Source organism: Perissodus microlepis, chromosome 15 (assembly GCF_051167445.1).
Source record: "Perissodus microlepis isolate ML-2025 ecotype Zambia chromosome 15, ASM5116744v1, whole genome shotgun sequence".
NCBI lineage: Eukaryota > Metazoa > Chordata > Actinopteri > Cichliformes > Cichlidae > Perissodus > Perissodus microlepis.
Genome location: NC_140475.1, coordinates 22564873 through 22584727, shown reverse-complemented (window position 1 = coordinate 22584727; position 19855 = coordinate 22564873). Strand labels below are relative to the sequence as shown.

At 40.9% G+C, this 19855-nt stretch overlaps 1 protein-coding gene across 4 annotated transcripts in view; it reads right to left on the bottom strand.

Annotated features, from left to right (window-relative positions):
- Positions 1–14205: 14205 nt before the first annotated feature.
- Positions 14206–19855, bottom strand: part of hivep2a (HIVEP zinc finger 2a) — a 124967-nt gene continuing 119317 nt past the window's right edge. For all 4 annotated transcript variants that reach the window (XM_084952884.1, XM_084952886.1, XM_084952885.1 and 1 more), the window contains 3 exons: positions 19672–19780; positions 18121–18228; positions 14206–17283 (listed from right to left, as the gene is read on the bottom strand). In XM_084952884.1, coding sequence (XP_084809010.1) covers positions 16570–17283; positions 18121–18228; positions 19672–19780 — 931 coding nt within the window. In that variant the 3' untranslated portion in view covers positions 14206–16569. The remainder of the gene's footprint in view (positions 17284–18120; positions 18229–19671; positions 19781–19855) is intronic.

The window sequence follows — 19855 nt, the reverse complement described above, 5'->3', positions numbered from 1 at the left end:
ATCACTTCTTTCCATTTGGACACACACACACACACGCACACACACACACACACACACACACACACACACACACACACACACACACACACACACACACATATATAGTTGGGAAGGATTTTTTGCTAATTCCCTCTCTTTTTCCTGGCAGCTAAATATGGAAAGTTGTTTATTCCAATGAACAGATGCCTCTATGACACACAAACACACACACAGACCATCAAAGACACACATACACATATGCACACAGACCTGTAAAGTAGACATATCACATTCAAACACAGAGACCACCCGTGGCTCCGGGTGTGTGTGTGTGTGCGCGCGTATGTGAGACACACGCTGAGATGTGTGTTTCCCACTAAACGAGGCAGTGATCAGCTGAAACATCACACTTTGCTGTTTGATGTGATGCTTCCTCCTCCCGCAGGGAATAAAACTCCAAATATTCTCATTCCTTCTTCTCCTGCGCAGGAGGAAAAATGTGATCTGAGCAGATTTTTTAGGCGGGTATGTTGGATCGCTCAGGCGAGGACAGGCTAAAACCACACTCGGGCCAGATTTACCCTTTGTCAAGTCTCGCCTCTCCTCCATGCTCCTTGGTTACGGTTGCTCGGTAGAACAAACAATAACCAAAGAGAGTCTGTTTCCATTGAAAACACCTGTTGATTTAATTGACCCGTATTTCTATTCAGCCTCATTCAGCCAGTGTGGTTTCTACCAGAGTAGCAGACGATGCAATGACTGTTCATTATGAATAGCCATAAAACCCAATAAAATTCATTATCAGCGCTGCTGAGCCTGCAAGGGTTATCTCCAAGTCTTTGCATAGTCCAAAAACATGCGCATTGGATGAACTGGTGATTGTAAATTGGGTGAGGTGTCAATGTATGTTTGTCTCCATGTGTTTGACCTGCAGCTTGGTGACCTTTTGCCCTATGACAGCTGATGGATGGATGAATGGATGGATGGATAGATAGATAACATATGTCTATGTTAAAATATCCAATTTAATGACATTAAAAAGCATGTCTGCAGTTTGTGACTCTATGGATAATTTCCATCAATTTGACTCTGATGCTTGATGGCAGCTGTTGTCAATCACTGTCCACCAATTAGAGTCACTGAACTTTACTTTTTCAACTGTGTTTGTATGGTTGGTGCCTCTCAGAGGATTTTTAATGAATTACCTGACCAGTAATACCTACTAGTATGTCTTGATGTGTGTTACAGACAATCCAAGAAGTTTGTGCTTTTGTTTAGGTGAGTGAAATTATTTTATTAATCTTTTACTCAGCAGTAATTCGCAGGTACATTACAGCCACATCTGTATCTGAAGCCACAAAACATCGTAATATAAACTTGTTTAGAAATTATTACCTCAGGATGGACATGGTTGCAAAATAACCACTTTTTACACATATTTATATTGTATTTATAATTATGATAATAACTCTTTGGGTCAAACATAACACATGTTCATCAAAATGCCACACAGCAATCACAACAGTTGTCGGCACCTTCACACTCTTTATTCACCGTCAGCTTGGCCTTGTGTGGCTGCAGCTTCAGTGCCACTTCTCAGTCACTTGTCAGTAAAGACAAATTAAACTTCCAATTCCATTTCCTCTCAGCACAAACACATTACAAAAATGAAAATGCCCGTCCCTCAGAGACTCTTGACATATTACATCAGCGATGGCGAAGGCCAACCCGAGGATAAAGTCTGCTTAAAAGCTCAAACACCCAGAAGTACGACCTGTTAAAACTCAGAGATGAATTCATAAATCATTCACGTTGTGATTGGTATTATGCAGGAATAAACAGTGTAAATGGGAGTAATAGGAGATGTACGAGTTAGTAATCTGCTGACTTTATACTCAACAAAATCAAAATCGACCCTCACATGATGAAGTGTCAGTGTGATTTATTTAAATTGGAATTACTTGATAATCTCTCAGAGCCTGACGGTGAAAAAGCCAGGGAATGAAAAGGGGTATTATCACTATTTAAACTTTATAAGGGCAGGTTTTCACATGTGAAGTTGACCTGTAAGATCATATTAAGGTCTAAAACTATTTCCACAACCTTGGGAGCTGGATCATGTGGAGTTGTTTGTACTTAACAGGGACCATGAATGGTCCATAGTGATTTTTTCTAATGGTGATAAATAAGAGGGAGGATATGGGATGGTCAAAGAAAAGTTTTAACTGTGGGAAAAAATCTGTGTCCACTTCTTTGTGCATATAGAAATAGGAATGTATTTACAATGCAGGAGAGGACACTAAAGGTTCATTCCAGGACACGTCACTCTGTTAACCCGAATTATTGTTACTAGTGTGACCTTATGGGTCATGCTAACTTTGTACATCTTGATGCATTCTCAGTCATCCAGGAAAGTAAATCTCCAAAAGTTGATTCTGTTCATCTGGACATAGCGTTTTTGTGGGAGAAACGTTTCGTCACTCATCCAAGTGAATTCTTCAGTCTCAGCTGACTGCAGGTTTCCCCAATCTTATAAACAGTACATTTGCATAATGACTGAAACCAGCCCACTGAAGGAACAATGGGCTGTGAGGTCAGTTCCTTAATCATAATTATGCAAATTCTCAAGACCATTGATCAAAGACCACTGATCAATGGCCATGAGTACCATTCACAGAGAATTGGGGAATGGCTGCAATCACAGCATTGTAAGATGGCGAAAGATGTACCCTTAGGCCCGCTGGTGGGCAGCTCTGAACACCACATCCAGAACATCCTGGATTTTGTTGAGAAGGTGAGAGATGTCATTATGGAGACAGATGAAACCATGGTCTCGTACGACGTTACATCTCTCTTCACTTGCATCCCGGTCACGGAAGCATTGGAGGTAGTCCGTAAGAGATTACAGGATGACACCAACCTCAGCAACAGGACCACTTTTAGCATTGACCAAGTGTGTTTGCTTTTGGAACTGTGTCTTCATTCCACCTACTTCACATACAAGGGTCAGTTCTACAGGCAGAAACATGGGTGTGCCATGGGCTCCCCAGTTTCACCCATCGTGGCCAATTTGTACATGGAAGAAGTGGAAAAGAGGGCCTTGCTATCCTACCCTGGAACACCACCAAGCCATTGGTTCAGATATGTCGATGACACCTGGGTGAAAATCAAATCTGAGGACGTACCACATTTCATGGATCACATTAACTCGCTGAACCGACACATCAAATTCACCAGGGAGGATATGAAAAGTGGCAGGTTAGCCTTCTTAGACTGTGAGATTTCCATCAGTAATGGGGGACATCTAAAAGCTGACGTGTACCATAAACCTACACATACGGATCAGTATCTAAGGTCTGACTCTCATCATCCACTGGAGCACAAACTGGGTGTCATCAGGACGCTACAACACAGAGCGAACACCATCCCCACAGACACAGCGGCCAGGGAGGCTGAAGAACAGCACATCAAGAAGGCCCTGAGTAAATGTGGTTATCCCAGCTGGACTTTTGTCAAAGCGGGAAAGGCACCTAAAGAAAGCTCCAGCTGATCCAGGAGAGAAGGACGACCGCTGCCCAAGCAAAAACCTGTAGTGATCCCGTACGTGTCAGGAGTATCTGAGCAGTTGAGACGCATTTTTTCTAAACCCCGGGTCTCTGTGGCTTTTAAACCCCAGAACACGCTGCGCCAAAAATTGGTCCACCCCAAGGATCAGGTCCCCCGACACAAACAGAGTAACATAGTGTACGCTGTTAAGTGCCAGGAGGATTGCCAGGATTTATACATCGGGGAAACCAAACAACCTCTGGCGAAGCGGATGGCACAACACAGAAGAGCTACCTCGTCAGGCCAGGACTCTGCAGTCTATTTACACCTACAGGCCAGTGGACACTCTTTCAATGATGAGGATGTACACATCCTGGACAGGGAGGAATGCTGGTTTGAGCGCGGAGTCAAGGAGGCCATTTACGTGAAAAGGGAAAGACCATCTCTGAATCGAGGAGGGGGCCTAAGGGTACATCTTTCGCCATCTTACAATGCTGTGATTGCAGCCATTCCCCAACTCTCTGTGAATGGTACTCATGGCCATTGATAAGTGGTCTTTGATCAGTGGGTTTTGGTCAGTGGTTGTTGATCAATGGTCATGAGAATTTGCATAATTATGATTAAGGAACTGACCTCACAGCCCATTGTTCCTTCAGTGGGCTGGTTTCAGTCATTATGCAAATGTACTGTTTATAAGATTGGGGAAACCTGCAGTCAGCTGAGACGGAAGAAGTCACTTGGATGAGTGACGAAATGTTTCTCCCACAAAATGCTACGTCCAGATGAACAGAATCAACTTTTGGAGACTAACTTTGTACACTTTAACGGTTTTGTTGAGCTTCGGGGGAAAGTCACACAAAGTCACTGGTTTATCTGCACGATAGCACAAGATCTCTACACTCAGGTAGGTGATACAAAGATTATACACAGCTGTGGCACAAAAATGGGCGGGAAACAGAATAGAGGCAGGAAGTAGAATAACTTGGTTATGTCAAAAGTGATTTCCAAATTAAACATGAAGTGACAAAACTGAAACCAAGCATACCTTACATAATAAAAGATACTTTATATCATTTTGTGTTAGTTTAAACTTAGCTTTTTTCAGCTTAGGTACAAAGCTGAAAAAAGCTTCCTAGAGTTACAGGTTCATGATTCCCTATAAACAAACACTTGGTGATGGTGGGGAGGAACAACTTTTTTTCTCAGGTCTCAGATGAGGGCACTCATTTCCTGCATCTGGTTTAGGGGGTGAGAAGAAAGTCAAGGTGGAAAACAAGAGTACTGAGTGACCATTAAAAACAAACAGGACAAAATGCGACTACAGGAAAGGGGAAGGTAATGGTGAGGGGAGAAGAAATTCTTAGTGCATCATGGAAAGTCCCCCAGCAGCCTGAGCCTACAGAGGCATAAGTAAATGATGATTCAGGGTCACCTGATTCAGTCTTATCTATGAGATAAGGATGATTCAGGGTCACCTGATTCAGTCTTATCTATGAGATTTATGAAAAAGGAAAGTTTGAAGGCTAACTGGGTTTGGGTTTTGAGATTTGCCGTGTTATGGCGTTAACGTCATTTCAACGAGATTAACGCTGACAGCACTAGTGAGAACACAACAAATATGACTGCACATTTATTCCGACATCATCCTAGTGCAAAGACAAGTGGAAGCAGACAAAAACAAGCACGCATGCTACAAACTTTACCCGAGTCATTTAGACAGCCGTTAGCACATGATTCTCCTTATGGGGACCTGATATGTTTAATATGCTGCTGAGAATATAGCCCAGAAGAAGCGTATAGTATAGCTTTTATTTTGGAAAGAGCCATTTCTCTGTAAACTCTCTTTTCCAAAGATGAGTGATTTCTCGATCAGATAGATTTATTTTTTTATTACTTTGCTGTTTCAGCAACATTAAATTTAAAAACTGTACTTTTGAGTTAAAATATATATTTATAATTTTAATAAATGACAAATTAAAAAGGCATGAACATTTTTTTTCTGTATCGAAAAAATATCAAACCGTGACACCAAAGTATCGAACCGATCCCAACCGTGAATTTTGTGTATCGTTGCACCCCTAATGGTTATCTGGGCCACAAATTCATGCTTCAAGCACTGGTCATTGTTTACAGTCAGATTATAAGTATATTTTTAAAAGATACAAAAAGAGGAATAACTGATAATAGGTGATGGGCTGCAAACAGAAACCAGAAGGCTTCCGGCAACCTAATTACTCACGTAGTTTTGTTAGATGCTGAACAATTACAATAATCACCGCCTGGGGACTTTAAAATGACTGTAAGATGCCCAACTCAAACAACAGTTAAATATGGCTGGGCTGTGAAAACGGCGTTGATAAAAATAGCCACATATTCAGTTTTAAATACTATATGTGTTGCTTTATCCGTAAGCTGACATTTTCAGCATGAGCCAGAGAAATCTCCTAAAATTTGGCAGCGGGAGAAAACCCTACTTTATCTTTAGAGTTAATTACAGCTAGGAAAAATGCTGCAGCTAAACGTGGTATTCCCTTTCACAGACACACACACGCGGGCGTCCCACCACAGGCTGTCTGCTGCTAACCATTAAGGCATGTAAACAAGGCGATTTGGGTGACATACAACCAGAAATGAGAGCTTTCCCAGGGTGCGCTCACAGATCTATCCTGTGTTCGTTGGCTTGCGGCTCTGACAGAGCGGCGTCGATAGCGTGACTTTGCAAAATAACTCCCAGTTGGGAAATGACATGCTCAGCAACTTGTTTGGTGTAATTGGCTCTTAAGTACTTTCTGACAAATCATAATAGTCCGTGTTTGTGACAAGAAATGTGACTGCAGAGCCAGCAGAGGAGATATTTTTAAGATCGGGTGATCCCCTGAGCAGGAAAATGTTGGTTTTTCATTTTTATTTTTATTTTCTTCCTTGCTGCCAACAACAAGGAAGAAAAAAATGTGAAACTGCAGCTTTGCTTTCATTATTTTAGATACACTGAATCATGACTGCACTTTGTTTAATGTTAACATGTTTCTCCACAAACATGACTGCAACTTTGGAGACGGGCGACCACCGTTTGGCCAGCCTTCAGCTGTCACAAGTGACTCTCTGAACTGGTGCCGGTTATCAGAGACAACATTACTTCTAGGCAGGATTCAGACTTAGAGGTATTCAGAAATAATCCCATAGATGGTAGCTTAGCACCAATGGCTCATCACCCAAGCACATTCACCAAATCTTGAACTTGGAGTTCTGCGTACTGAGCAGAATTCCTATTGCAACAGCAGATCATCAGCAGGGTAAAACTAACCTCTCTTATGGAGGTCTAAATCCAGCTCACTTCCTGTGAGAGGAAGAGCGACAGAGAAGCAGCGCTGCTATGACTGCTTGTTCGCCACAAGTCAGTTATTCCTCTGGTTTTATCTCCTGCCTAAAACACCAAAAGCCAGAAAAGTCATGGGACCTCACTTTTGGGTGTTGGTTAGCACTTTTGTTGTATTTAGTCCTCTTCTAGACAAAATAATGACAGCACTTTGTGTCAGGGTTGAGCCAACTAATTGGAGTGATGTTGCATGCGGCACCACAGTCAGTCTGGAATTTTATAATATTGTTGTCCATGAGCATGCTTGCAAAGAGCTGAGAATCATTCACTCTTTTAGTGTCCACTTCATTTACATTCTCTGTCACTACTTTGATACACAGAGAGTTTTTTTCTCATTCTGCCTCCTTGTGTACAAGTTTCTTTTTCCTGTGTTCTGAGCATGCTTTACATTTAGCTGTGAAGTGATTGTTTCTGCCACATTTTTTGCATTTCTCACCATACACTGGACATCTGAGTTTGGTTTTTTCATGTGATTTCCCACAGTACCTGCAGTCCACTGTGCTGCTTTGTCTCTGGCTAGCTGTTCCTTGGACAGCAATGAACCTGTCCTGAGATGGCTTTGTGGATCTCCTGAGAGAACTGCCCTGCAAAGCTGTATGCATGTGTCAAGTATCAAGCTTTTCTCCCGCAGTAGTCTCTCCGTCATGTTGGCATTATTAATCCCACATGCAAGCCAGTCACGAATGAGTGAGTCTCTCATGTCCAGAAATTGCAAAATTTGTCAGCAACAGCTCAGTGACATAGGTGTTGATAGGTGTCAATCAACCGATTAAAACAGATTATTATTGATTTTTAAAATCTTTTTTGAGTTTCATGTGTACCTATTTTCAGTGATATCAATAGTGGGAAATTAACAAGGCATATAATTCTGTCTTTTTGCCATGTTTTTCAAATAACCTGTATTTGACAACAGCATCATGAAACTAGTTTTGGTGTGGCGTCTTGACCGTCTCCAGTTAGTCCAGAATGCTGCTGCAAAGCTTTTAACTAAGACACGGAAAAGAGCGCACATTACACCAGTGTTACGTTCTGTCACTGGCTTCCAGTACACTTCAGAATTCATTTTAAAATCTTGGTACTGACTTTTAAAGCTTTGAATTGTGATGCCCCTGCCTACATTTCTGATCTTTTAGAACTCCACGCTCCCTCTCGCAGCCTGAAATCATCTAATCAAAGGCTGTTGGTAGTCCCACGAACTCGTTTTAAGACCAGAGGAGATAGATCTTTTAGAGCGGTGGAATGCTCACCCTCCATCATCTTTTAAAAAGCAGCTTAAGACTCATTTATTTAGATTGGCTTTTAATTAGATTTGTGCTGTGTTTGATTATTGATGTATTTTATGTATTTCTGTTTCTATATTACTGTGAAGCACTTTGTGGTTTTTATCCTGTGAAATGTGCTATATAAATAAATTGATTTGGTTTGATCCCTCTACATAGATTTTAACACAGTCCACAACCGCTGCCACCATATTGTTGACATTTTTTCACATAGAGGTGACAGATTCAAGTGCAGCCCGATTCAAATATCAGTCCAAGCAAGACAATTATTGTCCCATTTTCAGATTCTGTGCAATCTTATATGACTCTGAACTCATACTGTACAAGCAACAAAGCCTACTGTCTGTCTGTGGTTCGTTAATTTACAGTTTCCATCTTAAGTTTGTTTATTTTGTGCCTCCATCCCTTCGTTGAGTCTTGGCCTGTCTCTTCCATCGTCAAACGCGAACACCAACACAACATATCCGTCTATATATATTTCCACAGAAGCAGAAGTGGACTGACACTTATAATGCACTGGTATTACTGATCACTTAAAGCACTTTAGACTACAAGCCACATTCACCCATGCATTCATGTCTTTGGACTGTGGGAGGAAACCCACACAGAAAGGCGCCGGCCTCCAAAGCCAAAGCCTTCATGCTGTGAGGCAACACCAGGGGGGCACGGAGCAAATGGCGTGGGGTGGATTTAAACTCGGGCCACCGCAGTAAGGATTTAATCGTACAGTACATGTGGAGCATGCTCTACCAGGAGAGCTGCTCCAGTGCTGCACCTTTGAAAGTCAAATGGTTCATTTTGGAGACCAATAACAAGAAATGCATCGTATCACGTGCCCACTCAGCAATTCACTGAAAGGTTAACCACATCGGGTCAACAGTATCCACCCCCATTACATCACTTAAATGTAAGTGACTGCATATTCATCCTCCAGTGGGCAGAAACGGATTTTAGGATTCAATCAGAAAGCAGTGGAAACCAGTGAGATAAAAGTGTTTATCCAAAAGCAGTCTTGCTAAACATAAGGCCCAGGGGCCAGAATTGGCCTGGAAAAGACGCCACTCTGGCCCACTGGACGGCTTTGGAAAATTTAATGCAGAGTGTAAATTTTAGCGCAGGTTTTACAGCTTTATTGTCCCCCTGATCCATTCATACTTTGCCAAAGTAATTAAGCAGTGGCTAAATACTTAAATGACAGGAAAGTTCCTGCTTTTTCACTGTCTACAATAGACATTTCAGTTTTTAATAAGAGGATCAACAGTGGAAAAAAAATTCTGCAATTAAAAAAAACTTTTTGTAATTTTGTTTTGCAATTACAAGTGAGTCTGGGCATTGAGCTACCAGAATGTATGTTTTCTGTAATTTTACACATTGATTTCTTATAATTTAGGCCCAAAGAGTCTGACAGATTTCTTTCATTTACTATGACAGCATTTCTTTATCTTGTAGAAAAACTGAGGTGTAGTGTAGAAACTGTGCTTCTTTTTTTCTTCTATTAAGATATCCAAGGGATTAAGTATGTAGTTAAACTTCTTTACAATGGCAGAGAGGTGAGTTTAACTACTCCAGCCACTTCAAAGATCAAAGTGGGCTGTATCTGGCCTGTGATATGAAACGAGTTTGACATCCTTGTCCTAAAGCCTCAACTACAGCTGGGTAACTGCTGACTCAGTCATTGGCTAATTGGACTTTGCTTGCTCAAAATGTAAAGAAGTCTTCATGCTTTAACATTGTTATTCACATGCATGCAAACAACAAAACACATTCTTACAAACAGAGAAACAAAAGCAGTCACACACACACACACACACACACACACAGATGCTATAAAGCAACGACGCGCTGAAGTCTCAGGGGAGATTTCCATATGCTCGCAGCGCTGAACCATGAAAACTACACTCGCGCTCACACCCTACAAACTAGTGATGAAAGTGATTCCTCCAAACGCTAATCATGACTAAAATAACTCGCTTGATCATCCTCTATCAAAGGCCACGGGACTCACCGACATGTGGACAGACTGACAGAATAAATGTAAGTTGACACCAACCCAGTTGTGTCAACAAAAAAGAAAAAAAAAAACATACAAAAAAAGAGATGTAGACAGGTAGACATATGTGGGACATGGCTAACAACAGGGACTGTATTAAAATTAGAAAAATGAGTGAGACAGAAAAGAGGGTGAAGGCAGAATAAAGATATTAATACTGTTGGAGTCGCATGTGCCAAAGACTTATTAGCTGACCTTGTTCAAAGACTGTTTTCCAATAGTGTTCATGTTAGACAGTTTGAATTAGTGCCCCTGCTTCTGGTGACATTAAAATCGGACCTATTATTATTATTTATTCTTTGTCAGTACTGCTTTTGGCATTACTACAAGTATAATCTATTAATAAGCACTGGGGGAATGAATCCCTTCCACAGTGCATTATAATCACCATCTTGTGTTCTTTTGTTTGCAACACATGGACAAGACGTTGAACAGGGTACTTCCTAGAAAGTGTCCCTTATTTATTTATTTTTTTGCATTCTTCAAATGAAATGGAAATGAGATGGAAATAAAGCACCGCTGGCTAAAACCGTCTTCAACAATAGTTTGCTTTCGAGGCTGAAAGACATCATCCTGACAACAGCTGGGCATGCTCTTTTGGTCTCTTATTTTTTTGCAGCGCCAACACAACACAAGCATCCATCAAAAATGTAAACATTCATTGTTCTTGCATTCAAGTTTTTATTTGCTGCTGTTGGGCTCAAAAACAATTGAAACATGTCAGAAATAAATTTTCAGCTTCTAAGCTTTTGAGGGAAAAAGGCATTGGACGTGTTTGATTGACGGCTGAGTCAGAGGAAGCACAAAACTGAATGTGAACAAATTTTCAAAGACATGCCAAGCAGCCAAGTGTCAGCTCCGAAGTGTGAAAATGCACAAGACGCTGTGGACAATGTGTGTCTTTTACTGTGTATTTTGCTGTGGGTTGTTTTTTGTTGTTTTTTAAATGTTTCTAGTTTTAGGATGACCACATGAGCACAGTGCAGTTCAATTTTATTTTTAAATCTTCATATTGTAAGGTAGGGACTCTAAAATAGCAGAGAGAAAACCCCAACAATCAGACAAGCCCCAATGATCAAGCGCTTTGTGACAGTAGGAAAGAAAAACTTCCTTTCAACAGGAAGAAACATCCAGCCGAACCAGGCTCAGGGAGGGCCGGCCATCTGCCGCGACTGGTTGGGCGTGAAGAGAGGGAAACAAAAAAAAGACACAGTGAGGATGATCGTTACTGCTCACCACGAGGCAACAGGAAAGAGGACCATACAGTTAGAAGTCCAACATATATGTGATGATGAAAGTTTAAGTAGAGGTTACAGGATAGCAAGAATATTCTAAATATGAATGATGAACCACATTTGTTGAATGAACGGGGAGAAAAAAAGGCCTGGTACATATATTGAGGAATACTGAGAGAATGGGAAGTAGGTTTGGTAAATCCAGACATCACTGCAGGGAAGGAAAGTGGGAAACTGGATGGGAAAGAAAGTCAGCAGGCATGTGGTAGATGGATGGAAAATGGCAGGGAGGAGTTAATGCGACTGACAGCTGACTCCCAGTCGGCATTGATGTGGGGAGGCTCTGACACATGTGGATTTACAAGCTGCTTCTCCCCACCTGCCGCTGAGGGGATTGTCAGCATGTTCATGCCTTTCCCACACATCCACCCTTCGTGCTCTGCTGTCAGCCATTAGGAATCACCAGGGCAGCGACAAGGACATGATCCCTCACAGGCTTCCCACCTGCCAACACTGCCAACTGTGTTTGAGAGAGCACAGAGCCAAGACAGAAGCACCACTGTTGGGAATTACATATGGGTCTCAGCAGTTGTGGGTAAGTGGTTTTCTCAAACAGTATGGCGCCCCTTGCTGGGTGCCTGAAAAGAACATGATGATTTTTCCATATGGCAGCTTGGTGAGCTTAGTGACAGATGTCCATATTTGTGTTTCATAATACTTCACCAAAGACATAAATATGTCAACAACTAAATGATAAGGAATCCTAATACAATCATAAACCAAAACTAGCTCAAATACAAAGTCAACAATCTCTTAAATGGTTGACAACAGATTATGTGATGTTATTATGTTGTAGGTTAAAAGCACGATGACACATGCCTGCAAGGTCATTTTTCACATGTGCAGGTATTCACTGTTACACCAAATGACAACACTCTGGGCCTAAATTCAACTACTGCCCTCGTCAATCTACCTAGCACACAAAGCAGCAACCAGGCAGCTCATGCTTGTGTTGGAGGGCATTTACACTCTTGCAGGAAAATCTACTCAAGAGGCTGGATTCTCCTATCCGGTCGTTAAGTGATGACGTGACGAATCCTACTTCCGGGCCTAAAGTAGTCTGCGTTTAATATGGCTTTTGTGTTGTTAACATGTTTAATGTTATGTATTTTCTTCTATTTAATCTCAAAAAGCTCCTAAAACAGTCAGTGATCACTATTGACCTCCCTCGGCTTTTATTACCGCTAATCATTTATTTAAGCTCAGTTTTTAAAACCTTAGGATGTAACTACAGCCCAGCCCATGCAGCTGTATATGAATGACTAACCTCGTATTGTGGATGGATTATCTCAGTTGTTCTCCTGGCTGAAGTTTGGTCCTTTTACAGCATCCTGCCATGCGATTACATTTGTTCCTGACCACCGAGAACACTCACGTTAACTTTTATCGAGTGGAAAAAAGTTAGCTTGTTTATATTATGCTAACATAGCTGTGTCGCTAGCAGTCACGTAGCACATCATTATATACCAGCTAGCCAAACTTCAGTAACCCTACAAACGTCACTGCTGTTTAGTTTTCTGTCTTCATTTATGTTGGAAGTGATAACAGAGCTGTACGTTTTAATTTGTTTCCAAAACCCCGCAGTCAGGACATGCTATATTGTATTTCGATAGAAGCTAGCGAGCTAACTTCCTGCTAACTTCTAACGCTGTTATATGTCATAAATTCCGTTTTCATGGATGCCTGGATGTTAAACTTAATTGTTACACCTGGTAGAGCAGAACGCTGATCATTTTATTAAAGATGAAAGACTTTAGACAGTTTTTCAACTCTCAGTAATGCCATAGTGATCGTTTGATATACGGACCTGCAGCGGAGTTTAGGCCCAGACACGGCTAGTGACGTCAGACTTAACGACCGCATATATATAACCCTGACAGTTTGGAGGGAAACCGAGGGAAAAACTGGCCCGCTTATAAATTATCATCTTTCAAAACAATGGCATGCAGATGACCTCCTTAATTAAAACCTTAAGTTAAACCGTTCTTTTATAATACATTTGTTAGCAATTTAGAAAAGGAACTATGAACAGCGGATTTATTTTATGTGCACATTTGCATGTACTGACAGCTGTTACTGGGATATTGATCTTGAAGAAACACTGGAGGATTCTCAAGGACTTCCCGAGGTTGGTTGCTGATTGTACATTGTTTAACTGTGTGCACTGACTTTTTGTACAGCATGCCTAGAAGCTTTTCTACTCAACCACTACCTTTTTCCCCTATGTAAGTGTTTTCTACTGAACATTTACAGTCCTTATCAGATAGCAACTTGGGGTGAAGGATCCAACTACCACCCTTCTGATTAGTGGGTGACCTGCTCTACCTCTTTAAATGACAGTTTCAAGACAACATGTTGTAAACTATTGTGGGTTGCAGCTTTACAACCTACTCTCATTAGCTTGTGTACATATCTGATATCTGCTTTCTTTGGAGTATTAGCTGCTCCTCTGCCTGCCCTTGGGTTTTCCATGTGTGCATATGGAAAGGCAAGTGGGTCCCAAACGAGCAAGTGAAAAAAAAGAGGCAAGAGAGGCAAAAGATGCTAAGAGGGAAAATATAAGTCCAGCAATAATTACCTCCTATATTTTTCTATAAGCAACACTTCGCAAAGTAGACACATTTATAAATATTTTATTAAAATTTTTTGTTAAAGACAAACTGAACGCACACAAAAAAATTATACTATTCATATTTATTTGAAAACAACAATCCATTCCTTCCACTTCTACTGCGATTCCTTGTTGCAACTGGGGTCATACATGATATTTGTATTAATTCCACAGAACACCATCACAAAAGTTACCCTTTTATATGTATGTTTACCTCTTTTTTTTTTGTCCTTTTTATGTATTGTTGTCATTTCTATACAATGACTTGTGCTTTGATATCTTCGAAAGAGAGAAAGAGTTTTTAAAGACATCATTGTCATCAGGATAAGTGTACATAACAGAGGATCGAAATAGAAAAAACGTCGTAAGAAGAGGATATACTGGTCGAATACACACTGGTACAGAATACAGAGATACACACTCACATTGCAGCCTGCCCGACTCGGCCCGAAACTGTCAACAAGAGTAAAGAGTTGTTGTCCCAACCGCTCCCTTCTTCTCCTGATTTTAGGATTTTTAAGTATGCTGTTGTTGCCTTGCAACAAATACAATCCCTGCTGGTAGGCAGAGTTTTGGCTAAATATTGCTTAGCTACAAAAGGGATATCCAGGAGATGAAGAGGGACCATAGGCGGGCCAAAAAAGCAGTGCAGAAAGCCTTAAAATCACAACTGTTGTATGTATTCTTAATATTCTCAGACAGTTTAGGGTTAAGAGCGCAGAGCAGTTCTCCCCCTAACCACTTCTTTCAAAGTTCGCTGCAAAAGAAAAGGAAAGAAAAACCGGGACGTCCACAGAAGAAATATAAGGTGCGTTTGTCAGAAAGTTTGATGCATGTGTTTGCATGTGTGTCCCCCTCGAAATAAATCCATTCAGTAAGAGTTTCAGTGGGTTGATTGCCATTGCCCAAAAAATGTGCATCAATAACAAAAAATGTGTGTATGTGTGAGTTTAGGGGGAGATGACTGGGTATTTACATGGACTGGAATGTTTTTCCCGTTTACATATCTGGCATTCATTCAAGAATGTGGAGCTACCTTTGCCTCTGCCTGATGTTAATCTTGGTTGCAGATGGATGCATCGGTTGGGCGGGAGGAGTGCGGGGGTGTATGGAGAGAAGCGGGGCAGAGTTAAAACCAACATTTAAGCACAAAAAAAGAAGAAAAAAAAAGCCAAGGTGCAAGAAGGCATTCACTTAATGCTGAGCGCAAATCTGTGCCTTCTAAAAATCAAAATAAAAACAAGACATAATACCACAAAAATTAAGATAAAAAAGAGGAAAAATCACAAGCAGGGGGCAGGCAAAGAGCAGCAGAGAAAATGTACAAGCAAACTACCATAACCTTAATGTGAATGTCATTCTACATGTTAAGTGCAGATAGATAGATAGATAGATGATAGATAGATAGATAGACAGACAGGTTGATAGATTCTATATACTATATGTATTAATATGCTGGGTAAATATTCTGGTAAATTTTCTATGTGTATATACCTCCAAGTAGAGGGGGCTCACTTAGACGTATATAAATAGGTCTAACATAAAAAGCCATATTACAGTGTGCATATCCTCGCCCTAATGTAAGCGATAGCAAAAAACCCATGCTTTACATAGAAAAAGGCATCCACGACATTTAAGAAAAAATGTACAATTTATGAAACATGGTAACAATAATAATAAATAGTATTATAGGATTGCTGCTGTACACAAAAAAGCAATTTTTTAAATTTCACTCATATAAAAATATGTTTTAGTGCAACCGTACGTAATAGTCATATCCATAACTTCACATCGCTTGTTGAGACTTTTAAGTTTAAGGTGTCCAAAAAAAAGAGAGAGAGAAAGAAAAAACAGGGATGAAAGGGGGAGGAGCATGAGGGAGGGGGCTGCATTTATTACAAAGCTGATACGTGATAGTATTGTACTTTATTTACATTTACTTTCCTGCTTGGTTTGCTTATAAGAACATAAGCAAAAAAAAAGAGAGAGAGAGATAGAGAGATTAAAGAAAAGGCACACACGTAGCTGTCCGATGGTTTTTTGTTTTTCTTCGTCGTACCGTTTAACTAGAGTCCTTTGTTTTGTTTTTAGCAGATTTTGGTCGGGCTCACGTTGGTGGGAGTTACCGTACATGTGTATGCTCTTTAAAGTCTTTAAATAAGAAAGTCTCTGAGAGCAGGCCCCGTTTAAAACAGGCATGCTGTACACGAACATTAAGAGGTCCGTTTGAGTCTTTTATTTTTCTTTGTATGCATTGTTTTTATGTGTGTAAGAGAGAGAAAATGGGAGAAGAAATTGTGTGTAAAGTGTGCAAAAGTCAGTTTTTCTCTCTCCTGTTGCACTTCATCCCTTCCTATTATCCAAAAACAAACAAACAAAAAAAAGGAGACATCCATCGTTTCTCCTCCTCCCCTTGGTCCTCCTCTGCAGCACTACGACACATCTTTGCTTCTCTTTGTGCTTTCTGCCTCTCTGTCTCTCTCCATCTTGAGAAGTTTGGATGCCATTGGAGGCTGCAGGCTATCAGATCCGGGGCTCGGAGGGTAAGGGGATGAGGAGGAAGAAGAGGGCGAGTGAGGAGAGGCTGGGACTGATGAGTGGGGAGGCCTGAGTTCCAGGCTGCTAAAGTGCTGAATACCAGGACCTTGAGGAGGAGATGGTGATGGGTGGGGAGATGGCGAATGGTGTTGATGGGAGTCTGGGGACAAAGCTGAAGGAGAGGAAGAGGAGGAAGGCGCTCTGCTTCCGTCTTTCCTGTCATCCACTCTGCCTCCACCTCCACCTCCTCCTCTCTCAGCAAACTCCTTGGAGTCAATGCAGAGGGAGGCAATGGCCTTAGTGCACGTCTGGATTCCCTCTTCCTGCTCCTGCCTCACGCCTCCTCCTCCTTCCTTCTCCTGTGAGGAGCGGAGAGGTGATACTGAATCCCTCACTGTTTCTCCCACTACTGCTCCATGCCCGCCCCTCTCTGAAAAGGAGGTGAAATGTGCCTCGCTGGTGATGGAGTCCTCCGATATGCTCTTCTGCAGTGACATCCGAGCAGCTTGCAAAGCCCCCTGCTGGGCCAGAGGGGTGTTAACGGACGCAGGAACAGAGTGTACAATCTGGATTCCACCGATGGGGATCATTGGGTAAGGCGAACGCACCTGAAAGAGAAACGTTTAATTCACTCACGTGTTAAATGTCTGATCCCATTTATACTGAACCAAATACTCCACTGGAGCACTTATGCCACTGAAAACAGTCCTTGTTTACTCTGAAGTGAGTAACATTTATGCTCTTTTGCAGTTTTGGAGAAAAAAATCTTTAAAAGAAGAAGAAAAGTTGTTTGTAAATGACAAAAACCTGTTTAGATCGATTGTTATCTTCCTCTTTAACCTTTATTTATCACATAACAAAACTCTACTTAATTAGCAGAAGTAGCATTATTACATACAAACTTTTTGTATAAAATGGCTTTATAATTATGGGAATAATAATTTAACAATAGAGCACTTTTACAACATATGCTTTTTTTTCTCAAATTAAGTCAAGTAATAAATGAAATATATAAAATATTACTTAACTAAGGACATAAAAACATGAAAATGTCTTAAACTTTCATTCTTTCAAATCTCCAGCAGGGGGCGATTTTTCTGGTTGCAAACAGGAAAAAATTACCATACATCTCACCGCAGGAAATACTTTCCTGGTGAGTTTATAGCCTCAGTAGCTAGTTTCATGTCTTTAATAGAACATGATGTTCATTTTGTAAGCGATCAAATGAACAATAAAGCATAGTATGATTAATGCGTGGCTACTTTGCTATCCACCTCTTGCTCGTGACAGCTGGCTTTGGTATAACAAAAAATGCTAAAGGTTCAAGCTGAGGCTTTAAAACAGGACGGGCTGACATCATGGTGGTTAGGTCCATCTTTTACATACAGTTTTTGTAAAACAATCAAAATCTGTATTATAAGAAAAAAAAAAAATAGAAAAAATACCTGTAGTTGAGAATGTAGGGGAAGGTGACTGAAGAGGACTTGGTGGGGTGGACTAGACTGGTTACCACGGCTACCCTGATCCCCTGATGACGGTGAACCCGGATGCTCCTGGAAGCCAAAGAGAAGATGAAGATGAAAACGTGCTGCTGGATATAATCACAAACTGCTGAGTTTACTTGAAAATTTCTTCTACATTTTGACAGGCAGCACATGCCCTCAACATAAACACACATGATTATTGGACAATTCTTCTTACAATAAACACACACAGGAGGTTTTTCAATGGAAATCCAAATCTTATGTAATAAAATAAACGAATGAACCCTGATGAAATTCGCGACGGTGCTGGACAACAGGTGTTGGTACGAGAACAAAGAAATCCAAAGAATGAAGGCTCGCTCAGATTTCTTGTGTATGAAAAATGGTTATTAAAGCATTAATCAGTTATTTGAAGAGCAGTCAGTTATCCAAGCAGAGTCGCTCTCTGCTTCACGCTTTGTTTAAGTGGGACCAGCAGCAGGAGCTGTAGTTTGAAGTAGGGCTCTTAAGAAGAAAAACAGCCGCGCTATTAACCACACCAGCCAGCCAAGATCCCATTACCACCAAAACCCAGCAGCCCTATCTTCAATCATCCGTCTCTCCAACCCTCTCAGTCTATCTGACTCGCTCTTTATTCCCTCATCCTCTCTGAATGTTTCTTCTGTCTGCCAGACGGCTTCGTCTCTGTCAGGTTCTTTCTTTCTTGGCTCCCTCTTTCTGTCCTTTTCTTCTATATTCCTAAGTTGTGCTTCGGGTTTTTCACATCAAAACCACAGTCCGCATACTCAAAAGCTCTACCTCAACGGTAGACTTTAGAGAGGCAAATGTTTTTAACAAAACCACAAGCATGTATTTACTGAAAGTGAGGAGAAGTCCATTTCTGTGAACAAAACTGATCAAAATTTTCCTCCCAGACTAATAATAAAATGATACTTTTTCATAAGCAAACTTACAGAGAAATCTGAGCCAAAGAACCTGTGAAACAAGCTAACCCTCTAGTTATGAACATTTATTGTTAAAAAGAGAGAGACGATATCTTCTGACATGAGCAGCAACAAGAACAGTAGAGAACTACTGTTGACAACTGAGAGGAAAAGGAGGTGGATTTGGGTTGCAAATTGGCTTGCAGCAACATTTCAGAATTTCACATCTCACATCAATGTTCATAACCTAGAGGTAATTTTTAATCAAAACTTGCAGTATTACTCTCGAGATCTCGTTTATTGTAATATAAATAAGTGAAATAAAGGATCCAGAATTTCAAAATATGTGCTAGAGATGCTCGTTCATGAATTCATCTGATATAATTCTTAACCCTGTTTCCAAAATATGCATTAGGTTCAAGCTCACAGTCTAACTATCAGACTGCTTATGTCCTTTTCCTGGCCAATTTCCCTCATGTGTCCATGTTATTCTTTAAAGTTAAACCATTGTCTGTCCCATGCACCAATCAGCGTCAGTGTGGAACTAAAATATTTAAACATTGAAGCATAATCATGAACAAAATCTTACCGTCTCCATTTCTGTGCTGGCTGTGTGACGTCCCAGAGCGCTGAACTCTCCCTGACCCAACGCACCAGTCTGATGACTCAGCCTCAGGCCCCGCGCCCTGCTCTGCTGGCTGGTGGTCACAAATACGGACAAATATCACATTATACCTTAATCAAGTGTAAAATGTACATCTGTTTATCTGTTA